The sequence below is a fragment of the Cinclus cinclus genome, chromosome 5 (genome assembly GCF_963662255.1).
Source record: "Cinclus cinclus chromosome 5, bCinCin1.1, whole genome shotgun sequence".
NCBI classification, from domain to species: domain Eukaryota; kingdom Metazoa; phylum Chordata; class Aves; order Passeriformes; family Cinclidae; genus Cinclus; species Cinclus cinclus.
In genome coordinates, this window is record NC_085050.1 from 5,852,629 (window position 1) to 5,869,031 (window position 16,403).

At 39.8% G+C, this 16,403-nt stretch overlaps 1 protein-coding gene across 1 annotated transcript; it reads left to right on the forward strand.

Annotated features, from left to right (window-relative positions):
- The first annotated feature begins 712 nt into the window (after window positions 1-712).
- ST3GAL5 (ST3 beta-galactoside alpha-2,3-sialyltransferase 5) lies at window positions 713-11,396 on the forward strand. The gene is made up of 6 exons (XM_062493315.1): window positions 713-824; window positions 2,556-2,670; window positions 4,694-5,037; window positions 6,442-6,628; window positions 8,549-8,707; window positions 9,881-11,396. Exons 1-6 carry the CDS (start codon window positions 715-717, stop codon window positions 10,142-10,144), a joined length of 1,179 nt encoding a protein of 392 aa, XP_062349299.1. The 5' UTR covers window positions 713-714; the 3' UTR covers window positions 10,145-11,396.
- Window positions 11,397-16,403: the final 5,007 nt, after the last annotated feature.

Genomic DNA, 16,403 nt, shown 5'->3' on the forward strand with positions numbered 1-16,403 from the left:
TTGCTTCTTGTCAGCTAATGAGCAGTTCCCTGCCCATCTGTGAGGGAGCTCTGTGCTGTCCTGCTGGGTTCTCCCATGTTCTTTGCATGGAGCTGCTGCTGTGCTTCCCTGGTACTGATAGCCTCCTGGTCCTGCAGTGTGCCGGGGAGAAATTCTCTCCATACCCTCTCTGGTGCCTGGTGTTGAAGTTGCTGTCTGTGTTGTTGGGGCTGCTGAAGAGATTGGTGGTAGATTCAGACTGGTAGATGATGAGATATGTTTGCTTGGGGAGATGATTTGAAACGTGGGCTCCTGTTTTGAGGATGGCTTGTACATGTTCTGCATGCTGAGAGCATCCTTGAAGCCTAGTGGGAAGCATAGCACAGGGATCTGATTTTGATTTAGGGATCCTGAATACCCTAAGCATATTGTTTAGCTTGTTTGATCATCTCAAACCGAAGTGTTTCACAGTAACTGATGTAATCGACAGTTATTAGATTTCAGGCTTATGAAGAATGCAAAGACCTGACAACGTTTTTAGTGTCATATTTTGGTGATGCAGCTGAAATAAGTTGAGTTCTTGATCATAAGGAGCTCAGGAGCAATTCAGTATTCCTGGCACCATAACTAAGAATTGCAGTCTTCTCAGGGAAACAAAGTTGTTACTCCCTGGATGTCCTGTGAACTTTTCTTAAATTCAGCAAAAGTTACGATAACCCTTTCTTTTTTACAGCAATGCTGAGTGACAATAACTCTGTGAAGCTGAAAAGTAATCATTCACCTCCTGTGCAATGGTGTAAGGTGGCTGCACATAAAGATGAGAAGACCAAGCTGGTTTTTAAAAGGTACTCGCAAGTAAGTGTCATTGTCAGAGCTACAGAGAGGACAACAGTAGAACAACCCCCAACCTGGGCAATTACAAAATGGATGCAGAAATCAAGGCATGGGATTATCACAGGCTGTGAATGGAGGTGAAGCACACAGCTTTCTGTGGGACACTGAAAACACTTTGTGGAGCCCAAGCTAACTTGTTGTAGTACTTGTTTTCCCAAGCCAAAATGAGATCCTAGTGCTTCACTCACAGGTATTTCCAATCTTTTTTGTATGCAGATAAATAACAATGCTGAGACTTCTGTACAGCCTGATAAGTGAAGGAATGGAAGGCCAGTGGATGTTGAGTGGGTATCCTGGGGAGGTGTTTTCATATAGTTGTTTTGTTATGAAGATTTCTGGAATGCTGCATCAAAAACCTTACTGCATTGTTTATAGCTAGACATAACATTAGAATTAAAGGGTGTGTGCACACATAGATCCAGGACCATATTTTATACCTAAAACTTTCACTACTGTCGTACCACATGAATTTTTAGGTCTTAAAGTTAAAAAACCCAAACTGTTACCTACACAGGTGGATATAACCTGAATGGTGCAACCCCAGCTGAATCTGGGGATACTTAATAAACCTCTGGAGGAAAACCAGCCTCATTTGTCAGCTGTGAATCCCCTGCTTTCTGCCTGTTGGCTGTTCTCCAGGGATTGCAGCCTAACATGCTAATGAAGCTCTTATATCACCTATCAGTTGAAAATGTAATATAGTTAAGTGAGATGTGAGAACAGTCCTGCTTTTCCAGTGGTCATCTTGTTTGCAACCTGTACTGCATACTGAGTGCTGGGATTGCATCTATTAATTCATATAGTACAAGCTTTTTTTTTTAAAAAAAAAAAAAGAAAATGTGTATTAACTTAATCTGAAAGAGTTTCAGGAAGCATTGGGCACTTAATAACTTGTACATTTTTAAAAGATATTTAAGCAAGTGTCCAGTCCTAAGAAATAGAAAATGAAAATCGATAAGAAAGCTCAAACTATATACTTGAGCAGCAACCTCAACTTTAACCAGAAAATGATGCAAGTATTTTACAGATGAGTTTAAACATGAAATGACCTAAGTGACTTTTTGGATATCAACAGTGGTATTCCTTAGGAATGTGAAATTAGTCGATCAAAAATATGAATAGTCTGTGTTCTTTGATTTTAAAGTTGGGTGGACTTTTTCTGCTACAAGTTTTGGGGGTCTAAGTAACTAAGGCTTTTCAGCCTGAGTGTCTAAGTTCTGCATTCTGACCTGCCAGTGAGTTGGAAGCTTTGTTTCAGTGGTGGTGGTCATTGAACCAAAATCATGTAATTTGAAGTTGCAGCCTTTTTTTCAGCTTGCATGGAAATATGTTTTCCAATATATGACCTTTAAAGAAGAAAAAAAGTCACTCTTGGTTTCATTTTCTGAGGAGAAATGTTTGACTCATCAGAGATGCATTTAAAGTATATGATGCAGGCATTTTCCTTTTCCATGCATCTAGATGTTCATGTTTTCCTGCAGATAACTTTGAAGAGTTACACAAGACTTGAAGTGAACAAAGCAACAGGGGCTTTTTTTGTTTATTCAAATGCAAGTATTCACATGAAGTTCAACTGTCTTAAATTTGCTTTAAAATATTGGTTTAGTAGTTGATTGAACATCAGAAAAAAAAAGGTTTTTTTGTTTCTCTCTCCTACCCCCCACTGTCCTGTTTGTTTTTAGAATTCTTCCACTGTTTGTGGTTGGAGGGTGCTTCCTTTATATCCTCAAATTGCATTTTGGGCCTGAGGAATGTGACAGAACAAAAATGCCATATGTGGACCTCGATCGTGTAAGGGTTGGTATTTTTTGTCTTTTTTTTCCACTTGGCTTAAAAATTAAAGTTATTAATTGACCATACGAGAGTTATAGGGCTCTACAACAAAGAACTAGAATGCTGAAATTATCTGAGCAGAAGTATATTTTGCTTTATTTCATGCCATAGACATTGTGTTTTTTGTTCTTGTAAAGTGACAACAGAAGCATATGGAGAAACTGAATAGGGGTAGAGAAACTTTACTTTTGGGGGTAAAAGATTACTTGATAATATTTGTAATAGACATGTCATCATCCCATTGTGTCGGTGCAGATGACACAGGTGACAAGAGGATTGATGCAAATGAAAAGTAACATTTAAAAAAATCCCAAAACAACCCAAATCTAACTTATTAAACCAAAGAGCTTTCATTCTTTCAGTTTTTTCTTTCACCTAAGCCACTTTCCCAGTCTGTTTTGCCTTGTAGTTGCTCAGATGTTTTTGGAATCACAGGGCAAATGTCATGGATGGTGCAGCTATTATTTAATTTATTAATTCAAGGTAGCAGCTACTTACTTTAGCTACAGTTTTGTGTGCAGCTTCTGCTTAAAGAGTTGTAATAGACACCACTAAAGCCTTTGCTACTTATCCTATTTGCACTTTATAACAGAACTTACCTGTCTTAGGGTTGTTATATTTCTGTCTTTGAACCTCTAAATGCTAAAATGCAACTTCCAGTAGAAGCCCTGGCTTAAGACAGTCTCAACGTTACTGCATGTGTATCCTCCCCCACTTGCCCCACTTTGATCACAAAAAGATCAGTGCATATCTTTCCCCTTCTAAGCCCCTTTGCCTCCCATTTTTTCCTCATTTGACTTACTTATTTTTTCAGTAACATTCTTGACTCTGAAGAACAAACACATTAAACCAAGCAAACCTGAAGACTTAATGGACTGTGTTTATTGCTATCTCAAAAAGTACATTATGAAGTTGCTCAGCCATACTTTGCTCAGTGTGGTGTTTATGCAGAAGTCTTTGTAATGGTGGTAGAGGAAGTTCTGTAGGTCAATCTTGGTTTAAAAAACAACAAAAAAACCCCTAAAAAACCAGCAGCAGAACTTCCCTCATTGTGGCCTCAGATAAACACTATTTTCCTTAATAGTAGATGAGAGCTAAATTAGCTATAGATTTGAATCTCATGTCTATGACCTCTGTGTTTGCTCGTGAGTTTTTTTGAATTACAGTGGAGGAAAAATTAGCAGAGTTGGGAAAGATATGATGCAAACAGGATTTTATTTTAACTGATAAAAGTAATACCTTTGCTGTTTCTCTTTTTATATCAGATACCAACTTGCCACTACAGATTTCTAAAAATGTACACTTATAGTGTCTTGTTTTTACTATGAGTTGGATCAATGTATAGTTTTATCTGTCACTTTATTTTTTTAATGCAATATGGAACTGCAGTCTTTTATTTTGATGACTAGTCTTTGAGAGAAGGCCCAAAACACCCCACTTGGCATTCCTTTTAAAGTCATGTTTTAGTTATTAGCACTTTACGAATATTTATGGAAGAAGTGTTGCTTCATTCTGATTGAGTAAGTGAGTCCAGCTGCTGTTGCAGAACTTCTACCCAATGGATATGTCTCTGGTGGAATCCTACCATGGGCAGAACTCAGGTCATGCAGTTGAGCAGAGTGGAATTCCACTTGCTGCTCATTTGGACACGTAGAAGTATGTCTAGATTTTATTTGGTGTTGCAAATGGTAGTACAAACAGCTCATTTTCACTTAGCACTTCTACTGGCCTAATATTTTCTTCAGAAAAGCTCATATCTTGATTTAAAGAATTGAGTGGGGAGGAATTCCTCTGCAGGTTTCACTGTGCGCTGGCTCATATCTACATTTGAGCCAATGCTTTAAAATTGTTGTACTTCCACACTGAAGCTTTCTTTATAACCCCTGTGTTTGCTAAACTGGTGGTCAGCTGGTGGGCCACATTCTGAGGGCTTTGTGCATTCCTGCAGCTGGCTTTCCTGGCTGAAATCCCGTGTGTTTTGTTTCAGAAGGCACAGGAATTTGCCCGTGCTGTGCTGCAGGAGCAGTGCCGACCTTCCCATGCAAAGAAGGGGATGGGGAAGTTGTTTGCAGAGAAATACAGCATGGACATATCTCCCTTTGTAAGGAAAAACATCAATGAAGATGAAGCTTTATTTAAATATGAACCTCCATTTGGATTTCACAAGTTGTTTGATAAACTAAAAGATCTCCTTGAACTCTTACCTGAGCATGATTTACCAGAAGATTTGAAGTCAAAGAGCTGTAAGCGTTGTGTTGTTGTTGGCAGTGGTGGAATTCTTCACGGATCAGAGCTGGGGTACTTACTGAATCAGTTTGATATTGTTATAAGGTATGTGTTTTCCATGTAAGGACTCCAACTACTTCATCATTACTTTATGAGCCAGCATTGTTTTTTAAGGGGAAAATATCTCCAACGCTGATGCAACTTAAAAAAACTATTTCTGAAAGTGCTTTTGAGAAATTTACTTGTGACTTGGTGGAATTTGAAGTCTTATGAGCAAAATAAATGGTCCTGTTTACAGGAAATTAATTCAGTGTAATTATTTGTGGACTTCAGGTACAAAACTCACATGGGCAGAAACTAGATAGAAACTAGTGACATCATAGGCAAGTAACCAGTACTGGGTTTATCCTTTCACATTTTAAAGCTTTCAAATCTTCAGTACTTAAGGACTCACCTCTGCTGTTTTCCCCATGGCTTGTTTGGATGTTTATTTGAAAGATTTTTTTATAACAGCTATTTCAAACACAATAAAAGTTAATTGGTGTCTCAGTACACAGTTTGCTCACACACTTTATAGCACACTTATCTTCCCTTATCTTTATGAGGTCAGTAACTGCTTTCTGTGATTGCCACAATTTTTGACATCAGAATTACATGCTCTATATTTGTGCCTTCTGAACATTACGGATTTAACCTCCTTCTTGTTTTGAATCGTGTAAAGTCACAAATAAAATTCGTACAAGCATTTTCCCAACTTGTTTTGTAAACTGAGGCTTTCTCATCTTATTAAGGGAATATTTCATAGAATCAGTGGCCCTTATTCAAAGGTAAACAAACCTTGTTAGCCTGTGGAGGGACAGAGAACTTGTATTAGCTGTTCTCTGAAATTAGGGCTGGCAGGATGAAGGTGATTTTTCTGTTGACACTGAAAAGTTTGCAGGTCTTGAGCTGTTCTGCAGAACTCGTGGAGGGAGATGATGCCATTCTTGTCAGCAGTGTGCCAGCATCTGAAGTTTTTGGTGAGCTGGAAATGATACAAACCCACAGGATGCATTACATTGCATTGGAGGGATAAGTTTAATGATTTTTTTTTTGTGTGGAATAATCATGAGTATGTGTGTATATATAAATTTATACATATGTATATGAAAAGGATAACACAGGCAACTTTCTGAGTGTTTTCTTCCTCTTCCACTTCTAAGCCTCTCTAAGTTGACACAAAGCAATGGATGTTAAATTCTGCAATGCTGTCTTAAGTCACTTTAAAGTTTTTCTCCCCCAAGTTCTGCACTTGTGCCATTTACTCTAGAAATAGAATTGGCTTCCTCCCAAAGATAATGGCTGGAGGAGTGCATGAGGCAAGAACATGGGGGTTGTGAGAAAACGCTGCAGTCTGTTCTGTTAAAAATCTTGGGCCAAATAACACGTTTTTGCTTAGTGTCTGATATTTTAATGAGATTGTAACCTGTTTATTTAATACTTCTCTACTGTGGCTTTCTTTCTCCCCAGGTTAAATGATGCACCAGTTCAAGGCTACACAGATCATGTTGGTAACAAAACAACAATACGGATGACTTACCCTGAAGGAGCTCCTCTCTCTGAACACGAGTATCCTCCTGCAAGCTTGTTTGTGGCTGTTCTGTTTAAAAGAGTTGATTTAAACTGGCTTCAAGCCATGGTAAAAAATGAAACTTTGGTATGTAATGTGACATTCTCTCGTAGCTGTATTTCTGTTTGTTTTGTTTTCTAATGCTTAAAAAATCTGATTGATCTGTTATTTCCTGGTTTATCATGCTGAGGATCTTTTATGTAACCTTGTGGGGTTTTTTTTAGCTCAGTCTCCTAGTTACAGTGGGACCAGCATTTGTGTTAAAGCCCCATGCTGACAGTAACACTTCTTTGTGGAGATATTGGTGGTTTGCACCAGGCTATGTGACATACTGAGTGTTTACTGAAGTGGAATTCATTTCACATTTGGTTTAAGTGACTTGAAAAGTCTGCAGAGCCCAAAATAGAAATGAGATTTCTGAATGCCAGTCCATTTCTTTTTTTTTTTTTTTTTTTTTTTTTTTTTTTTTTTTTTTTTTTTTTTTTTTTGCTGCTAGTGTGTACTGCTACAATGGACATACATGGAGTTAACAAGCAATTGAACATTTGTCTGAGGTTCCTAAATTGTGAGGTTGCTTATTTTCCACTAAACATTTAAAGAAATGCTAAGATTACTAACGAGGTGATGGAAGGGTTTGATGTTTCCAAATTAATGTGAATTGTTGGGTTCCACCTCTTTCAATCTGCAGGCAGATAATTTCAGCAAGTAAAAGTTACTGAGAGAGATTTAGAAGAAGGCCTGTCAAGTTAACAGTTTGATCTGTGCTAGTTTAGGTACTCCAAATTCCCTTCTTAATTCTGTGATTTTTACAGTATGAGAAGGTCTGTTTAATCTTGACCATGACAGTCTAGTACTACACAGAAGAACCAGGAAGATGCTTAAGGGACTGGAGCATCTCTACCATGGAAAGACTGATTGAGCTGGGAGTCTTCAGCCTGGAGAAGAGAAGGCTTGGGGGGGGATCTTATTCATGTACATAAATGTCTGAGGGGAGGGTGCAAAGAAGATGGAGCCAGGCTCTTTTTGGAGCTCAAGTTCCCAGTGATAGGACATGAGGAAGCTTGTCAAGTTGAATATTCATGGTCATCTTTCTCACAGTCATCTAGGCAAGGTGCTGAACATCTGGCTTGAGGTATCTGCTTGAGCCAGAGGAGTTGGATCATGTGGTCTCCAGGGGCCCTGTCTAACTGCAGGGGCTCTTTGATTCTGGGAACTGCAACCCTACTTCTTTCAAATACTCAGCTGTCAGTTGGCTCAGGTCTGGACAGGCACTGGCACTGAAGTGAACTGATCTAGAGCATGGCTGGGAAAACCATGTATTTGATCAATTCAAGCTGTTGTTCCATAAAGCCTGTTTAAAAAAATACCAGTCTATGTTGGAGCTGTATCAGTTTCATCATTTGCTTAATGTTGTCCATTTCATGGAAAGACTTGTAGAATCAGTGTGGTGTAGTATTTTTTTCTTCCATTAGCAGGCATCTAACTGACTGCAGTGGCATGAGATCAGAATCTGGGTTTGTGAGTCCTGTGTAAATCCTCTTCTGAAGGGTTGCATTTATCACTAGGTGGATGCTGTCAAACAACAGCCCTTCAGAGCTCAAGCACAATTGTTTTAAATCCAGTGCTTGCTTCAGAATACCTGGTTAATGTTTGTGGGAAACTGTGGTTCCCTTCCCCATTTCTTTAAATACTCTTACCTGCTCAGCTGTGCTGGGGCAGCCCAAGGAACCCATGGGTGCTGATGAATATGTTGACTGATAAACACTAAATGCAGTCAAATATTTAGAATAAACAACTATTCCCTCTGCTGTCCTCTCTGCAATTCCAGGTGTTTTGAAGGTTTTTCCTCTTTTGTATCAGTCATTTGATCTGTTCACTGATATTTCTGAACCACCTTAACTATAAACTATTTCCTAAATTTTTCAGGGTCACTGATGACTTCTGTAACTTAGTATACTGTTTTATCTCAGAGTTTCCCTCTGAACTGTATTTTTTTGTTTCTGTTAGCCTCTCTGGGTGCGACTCTTCTTTTGGAAGGAGGTTGCTGAGAAAATTCCTTTCACATCGAAGCAGTTTCGGATTCTGAATCCAGTCATTATCAAAGAGACAGCTTTGGACATTTTGCAGTTCCCTGAGCCGCGATCAAAATTCTGGGGTTGGGATAAGGTAAGAAGTTTCCTTGCACTAAAAGGATACAGTAAAATACAAAGTAAATAAAATATGAAACCGAAAAAAGTTTTGGGCTTTTTACTTTCTCTGTGCAGTTTCAGAGCTGCTCTCAGGTAATAGGGAAATGGGCTCTCAAAGGACGCTTATTTTTTTGTGCAAAATCAAAATAAGATTTCAGCTCACCTTTTTGGGTGAGCTATTTTGCCTGTGTATGCTGATATGAAATGGCATTCAGATGCAATGAGACATAAACTCATTTCAGTGCTTAAAAACATGCATTTGATGTCTGTTAAGCCTGTTAAGAACAGCTCTGTTAAGCTAAACATCAGCTGTAGCCAGATGTGTCTCTGGCTGCAGGGAAAGCAGAGAGCCTGGAAACCAGGTCAGTGTAAAGCAGCCTTCCAGCTGCTGGAATTGCTGTGTGTGCCAGAGAATGCTCAGTAGCAGCTGATGGGCATTTCCTCCCTCCATCTCCTTTGCTCCAGCAGTGGTAAAGTGATGAATTCTCTGGTTGAATCATACAGTGCATTTTTGTTACTTTAATTTGTATGTTTGAGAACTTGGGTGCCACTAGTTGTCTTGAACTACAAAAAGTACTGACCAACCACCATCTTTTTACATTTTGTGTGAAAGCACCTAAGATTATTGCACAAATATCTGAAGAACCTTCTCACATTTATTTATCAAAATTACATAATATACCAAGCTGAAGATCTTAATGATACTGTAGTAAATTTGCCTTCTTCATGGGTTTTTCAGTGAACAAAGGTTGTATTGTGAAGAATACTGTTAGAGAGCCTGTTGTTGCTCAGGACTTCAATAAATGTACATCAAGAAATGTCAAATTTAACTGTGTGTCAGGAGTTGTTTGACTCTTCAAAGTGAAGGTTCACTTGCAGTTTAACTACACAGTGCATCTTGCCTTCACATAACAAAAAAAATTAGTGTTGACAGGCAAAAGCTAAATACTTAAATTGGTATCAGTACTTTGCCCTGGAGTTTTAAGTTTTACTTGATCATTGAATTGATTTCTGGTTGTAGTTTTAATTGATTTCAGTTTTAAATGAGGAGAGGGAGTAGGCAAAGTTATTGAATTGTGTAAAGTTTTTATAAACCTGGTAGAGGACAACATGTTTGAACTGAGCAAATTTCACTTTTTTCCCTTTTTAGAATGTACCTACAATTGGGGTCACAGCAGTTGTTCTGGCCACACACTTATGTGATGAAGTGAGCTTAGCAGGATTTGGATATGACCTGGATCAGCCCAGCACACCTTTGCACTATTACAACAACCTCTGCATGGCTGCCATGAAAGAACAAACTATGCACAATGTGACAAGTGAAACAAAATTCCTGCAAAAACTGATCAAAGAAAAAGTTGTCAAAGACCTCACTGGAGGGATACACTGTGAATTCTGCAGCAAAGACAGCTAGTGACCGACTTGCAGCATGGATAGGATTTGTTACATTTCCAGAGATTCAGCTGGATCAACCCTTTCCCTCTCTTTAGTTTTAAAGTGTACATGAAATGGATGTGGAAGCCCTGCTGCATATTTTAATGCTGTGTTCAAGTTGTTGGACTTCTAAATTGACTTCCCTGTCAGTTTTTACTTTGCACATTTCTGTGAATAGCTGTGTAAATATGACTCAGAGTTGAAAGATGTCCCTTTAAAATACTTAATGTATGAAGTTTTCTGAATAAAGGCAGGGTTTTTGTTTTCAAATGTATATGGAATGCACATGGCTGGCCTGAATTGTCTAACAGTGCACAGGAGTTACTTTCCCCTGATCTGCTGTCACAGTTGATCCAGTTCTTGGTATCTTGACTCCTTTTCATGCATGCCATGAAAAGAAAGGCATATGCTTCTCAAGTCTTTAATGTCTTGAACCTGAGCATTGCATTTACTCCTCAAATATTTATATTCTTTCCCTAACACATTTTTTGGAGGGTGAAGGACAAACGTAGGAGTGGCGTTGAAGGAAAAAGAATTGTTGTAGCAGCAACTGAGTAGTAAGTACTTTGATGTTCATGATTGATATTAAAAACATTGTTGTATTAATATTTTGGATTAGAATCCTGCTTTGTGAAGTACAATTGGTCACTCTAGAAGAGGACTTAGCCGGGAGGAGGCTTTAACCCAAACCAGGTCATTTGTTATTTCCATTCCTGAAGACCTGCCTAAATGTTTCAAACCAGATGATTTGCAGCAAAGTTCAGCTACCCAAATTAAAGAAGTGGCATTAATACAAAATCTGCCCCTTTTAAAAATATTTTTGAGTGACTTTAGAATTGCTGGCTCTATAAAACAGAGTTTGTATCAGCAATGCTAAAATCTATGAATAGGCTACAGTTTCCACTGGTTAATTTTATGTTCCTTAAGTTATTATTTATAGTTATCATCTCCTTAATAGTTTGCAATGCTGATAAACCCTTGTGAAGTCCAGTATTGACTGTTTAATTGTAGAGGTAGAGTTGTTGTTTTTCCCCTGAGTCAGTAATTGGGTGAGTGTATAAGTTAAGAAGAAAATCACTTTAAGAAAGTAGCATCATCTAGTAACAAGGCAAATAACTACTGAAAACAGCAAATTTAAAAAGAGCAAAAAGAGAAAAGAAAGCTATAGATGTATGTTCTTGGGGATGGAAATCAGTGCACTGCAAAGGCAGTGGGCTGTCAAGATCTGTAAGCAAGGTTTTATGTTAATATTTCTGTTATTAGTAGAGTATCAGGTATGACTGCACTGAGGACTGGTGTTAACTCAATCTACAGTTTGTGAAAAAACTTCCTTTGGAAGTGAAAGTTTGTCAGCAAATCAATCAAAAGTTGGCCTAGAAACATTGTTCATAGTCATGGACTCTTCACATGGTGAATGTTCCCACTTTTCTTTATTGTGGAAAAAGATATGAATGAAGTTGTAGTTCCAAATTTTAAAAATCCTCATGTGGAAATGCAGGATTATGATGATTATGTGTTGGGTTTTTATTGCAAAAAAAAAACCAAAAAAACAAAGAAGAGATCTAATGACTGATCATGTTAGAATGCAGGAGCAGCAGACTGTTGCCCTAAGAAGCAATGAAAGGACATCAGACCATAAAGCATAACTGAAGAAAATTGTGAACCTCATCTTTCCTAAGTCCCATATGTCTACACATCCTTTAGAGTCAATTGTGGGGACTGAACAAATTTTAAAATCAGGAATTCTTGTTTCTGGCACTGTGTTCATAGCAATAATATTATATTAATCCAGCCTCCTCCTTCATGAAAAGAGTAAATTTTTTATACTAGCAATAAAGTTCTAGTCTGTTTTTTTTTTTTGTGGGTTTTTTTTTGGTAAGTATATTATATTATTTAATTTAAAACTATTTCATGTGTGAAGAATTTTATGCAAATAGTCCTAGTGTTAATATATTAAAATGCAATAACTATTTTCTCCTGGTATTTAAACTGGAAGCAGAATACTTTTAATTTCATTTAGTATTAATGAAATTTTGGAAGATTTCAGAATATGTGTGTTGGGAGGATGTCTTTAATACACCAGAAATCTGTGTTTCTGAGCACCTGGTCCCTCACCACTTTTTGTTCAGCAACTTAAGAATAATCAGTTGATTAATGTAAATGCCAATAGCTTCTTGGAGATGCTGTATTTACTGTCAAATTTGCAAATTGTGTGGCTGTAGGATTAGATTTCCTACCTGTTTTATGGCTTGTGATAAAACCTTGTTCTCCATGGTAGTCTGTGCAGACTCGACACTCCATGAAATGGCAGCAGAAAGCAATAAACTGATGAAACCACTTTCTATTTACGTGTTTGTTGCTCAGTTTGCCATTTGTTCTCCCTCCTTTATTAGGGATTTTACATTGATGATCCAGTTGAAAGTCTTGCTGCAATCCCACATACCCAAAACTAGGGGAGATGGTAGCTGGTAACTTTTTTTCTGTTTATTTATGCCTTTTTAATTCCTGCCAGTGGAATTATCTCTCTGGTACTTGGAAAAGGGAAATCCTCTCACCACTGACCAAACTGTGGGCGTCCAAGATCGGAAGTTAATGTGGATGACAATATTTTGGACTGGGTTATAGCATTGGCCTTAAAATCAGGGGTGTGTCTCCTACAATGTTATAAACTCTGCAGCTTCTGATCTGTGCCTCAGCCTTGCTGGAAGTGAGATAAGAACAAAGCCCCATGTGTTCTGTTGCTGTTTCACAGATTTATGCTTTGCAAAGAATCTGCATCATCCTTTGCAAGTAGGTCTTAATAGTGTTTGGTTTAAAAGTCACCAAAGCATTTGGGAGCTGTGATAAAGCCATTGTATTCTGCATTGAATTCCTCGTTGTAACTCTCTTTGCAGGAGCTGTCCCAGCCAGGGATATGCCTTATCTATTCTGGTGCTCTATTTTTTATGGTTCCTGTGCAGGAAGTTTCACAAGGAGCCATGAAGAACTGCCTGGCTATGGAGTGGGGAAGTGCCAAAAAGGGTGACTGCAGTCTGTGACGGGTTGGCATTGAAACTGGGTAGTGAACAACTAGAGAATGGTGAGATGCAGATAAAGAGAGTTCAGCCTCTCCAGTGCATGGATGTGTGTTGATAACTCCGGCTCTTGTGCTGCAGTTGGAACTCCTGCAGGAAATGGGAGGGGCACCAGGGGAGGCAGCTATGTAGCATGAGTCTGATCCTCTTGCCTGTGCAAGGAAGGTTGAAAGAAGAACATCTTTGTTAAGACCAGCTCAGATGTGATGCTGTGCCTGCCTTCCTCCAGCCTGCTAGCAGCAAGGTTTTGTACAAATGCTGGACTTTACCAGCTGAGGAAGAGGTTCTTTCCCCAGAGGTGTCTGGGCACTGAACAGGCTCCCCAGGGCAGGGGTCACAGCCCCAGCCTGACAGAGCTCCAGGAGTGTTTGGACAATGCTCTGGGCACAGGGTGGGACTCTTGGGGATGGGGCTGGGCAGGGCCAGGAGCTGGACTGGATGATCCTTGTGGGTCCCTTCATTTTGTTCTGTGGTTCTATGAAATGTATGTACATCCTGGTCAAAAAAGTTTTGAGCCATTTGGCATCAGCCTTGTCCCACATCTCCTGAGGTGTTGGTAGACAAACAGCCCACCCCTAGAGTCCCTAAGGGGCTAATGCCCCTAATATCTCTTATTGTCCTTTTTAGCTACACAAATGTGCTTTTCTTGTCACAAACTGTCCTCTCCTTTCTCTGCCTCTGTGACCATTGTATTTTTCCTAAAACAACCCTGTGAGCAGGGACTGAAGCATCCACCCATGTCCCACGATGATGTGAAGTAGTATTGAATGTTGCATTTCAGCATGTCCCTAGACAAAAGGGGGGTGGGTGCTACAGAACTTCCTGCATTTTATAGGTGTATGATCCTCCCCACCATTCCCTGAGAAGAAGTTGGAGTGGCTCATAGCTCTGTGCTGGTGCTGGACCTGTACTTTACCATAAAGGGATCCTTCTACTCCAGCTCTACCTGTAGTCCTTGCTTCTCTCTGTACAGCTTATTGCACCTGTGATCTTAAAGCAAAAAAACGCTCTTAATTTGAAAGAATATAAGAAAATACCTTTCTTGAAAGATGACAAGGGATCTTTTGTGGGGGGGGACCTGGCTTGAGTTCCTCACAAGCTGGCATCCAAACTATCACTTTCTTAAGGATGTGACCACATTAGTGGCTGCTCTGCTGGTCAATATAGTAGGCAGGTGTTAAATCAACTGTGCTATGACTGCTTCTGTAGTTTATGTGGATGTGAAAAGCCAAAAATTGACAGCACTGAGTTTTCAAGTGGGGGAGTGCTTGTTCCAGAGATTTACTTATTTCTCCTTGTCCAAGCATTGGTACATCAACTCTCTTTGTGGTTTAACAATAAAAAAAAACCAAAAACGAACACACCTGTGACTTAATCTTGACTGAAATTCTGATACCTGTCAACACTTGTGTTTTCTGTCCTGTGAACTAGAACTAAAGCTGCTCACGCTTGGTGAGCTGAGCAGGGCTGAACATACGTAGTTTACCTCCCTTTGGGGTCATTTGCCTGGGCATTTGTTTTCACAGCCTCCCTCTCCTGTGCTCAGGCCAAAACCAACTTCTTCCCAAGTTCCTGCATATTCCATAGAGGAGAACAAAGCCTTCTTGTTCAGTGCAGCCACTCCTGCTCCCTCCTTGTGGGCAGTGAGGAGCCCTGGCCTTTGCAAGGAGGCATTTCCAGTTTCAGGAGATGGCTTTGGCAGTAGTCAGGCACTGGAGCTGCTTGTTGGAAGGGCCTTCCAAGGCTCAGATAGAATGTGGTGGGCAAGCTGAAGAAAAACCAATTTTCCACAAGCTGGAGTAATGTCTCTGAAAAAGGAAAATTGGAAATCTGAGCAGCTGTGGCAGGGCTGAGCATCAGACACTTCCTTCCCAGTGATCTTTATGTTCCTGCTGTGTATCTAAAATAATTATTGTAGAGTCACTAGGATGGAATATACCTTCAAGATCATGGAGTCCAGCCCATGTCTAATACCTCAATTAAACCATAGCACTGAGGGCCACATCCAGTCTTTTTTAAACACATCCAGGAATAGTGATTCCCATCACCTCCCTGGGCAGACCATTCCAATACTTATTCTGTCACTCAGGGGAGTCTTGAGCCCTAGCATGGGCCTTCAGCATGTAAACCATTCTGGAGGGAAGCAGAAATACTGCTATTTGCAAATACCCATTTTTCCAGCCTTTTCCTACCTGATCTGAGCTTATAAACCCCCAAAAAAACCCATTTTGCAGAAGTTGGAATTCCTTTCCCATTTCCTTAGGCTGAGTTAAGGATGAGATGTGAGGACCTGGTGGAACAGATAGAGAAGCTGCAATGAATTTTGTGTTCGAGTGGTATGAAGGCATTGGCTGCTGGGTTAAGTGACTGCAGCAGAGAAACCTGAGAAAAGGACTTGGGGGGACAAGGGATAGGGTGAGGAGGAGGAGGTTTGGGATAAGCAGGTGTGGAGAGGGAGGAATATACACACATCTCATTTGAGCACCAGAGTGCAGCTTTAGGAATGTTTGCAGCAGGGCTGTGGCTGCCAGGATCAGCCCTCTGTGTCCCTGTGTGCTTGGGCCTCTCATGCTGCTGTAAAATAAATGACCACAAAATAGCTCAACAAAAACTCCTGGCCAAATTTTCCTTTTCACTGAGGAGAGCAGAAGCTCAGGAAAAGCAGCCAGTGTGGCTTTTCAGAGCTTGGTGTTACTCTACCTGTAGGAAAAAATCAGGATATATGTCCTGGGCAGTTTTATGACCCTGCTGTACTGTTCTGTCCAAGAAAGAAGTGTACAGGCTACCACCGTTGTTCATATTGTGCCCTTTTATAATGCAAAATCTTCACAAAGAAAGAAGGGTTGGTTGGTTCTATCAGTTGAGTAACAAGATCATCGTGAGCATTTTCAGTTCTATGGCTGGGTAGGGAGGTCTGAGGTTATTTTTCAGTAAGTCCTTTCCTATTTATAGAAGCAGAAAATTGGGTCAGATCATGGCTTAGCTCAAAACCCCAAGCAGTTTTCCTCTGCATGGTCATGAGAGTCTGAACCCTGTCACCATTTCTGCTGCCTGGTTTTATCAGGCTTAATTTCTAAACCTACTCTGACCCATCTAGCACATAGCCCGTGCTCTCAGTTCTTCTTGGAAACCTGATTTAGACAGATTTTGTGCTAGGCAAGGGAC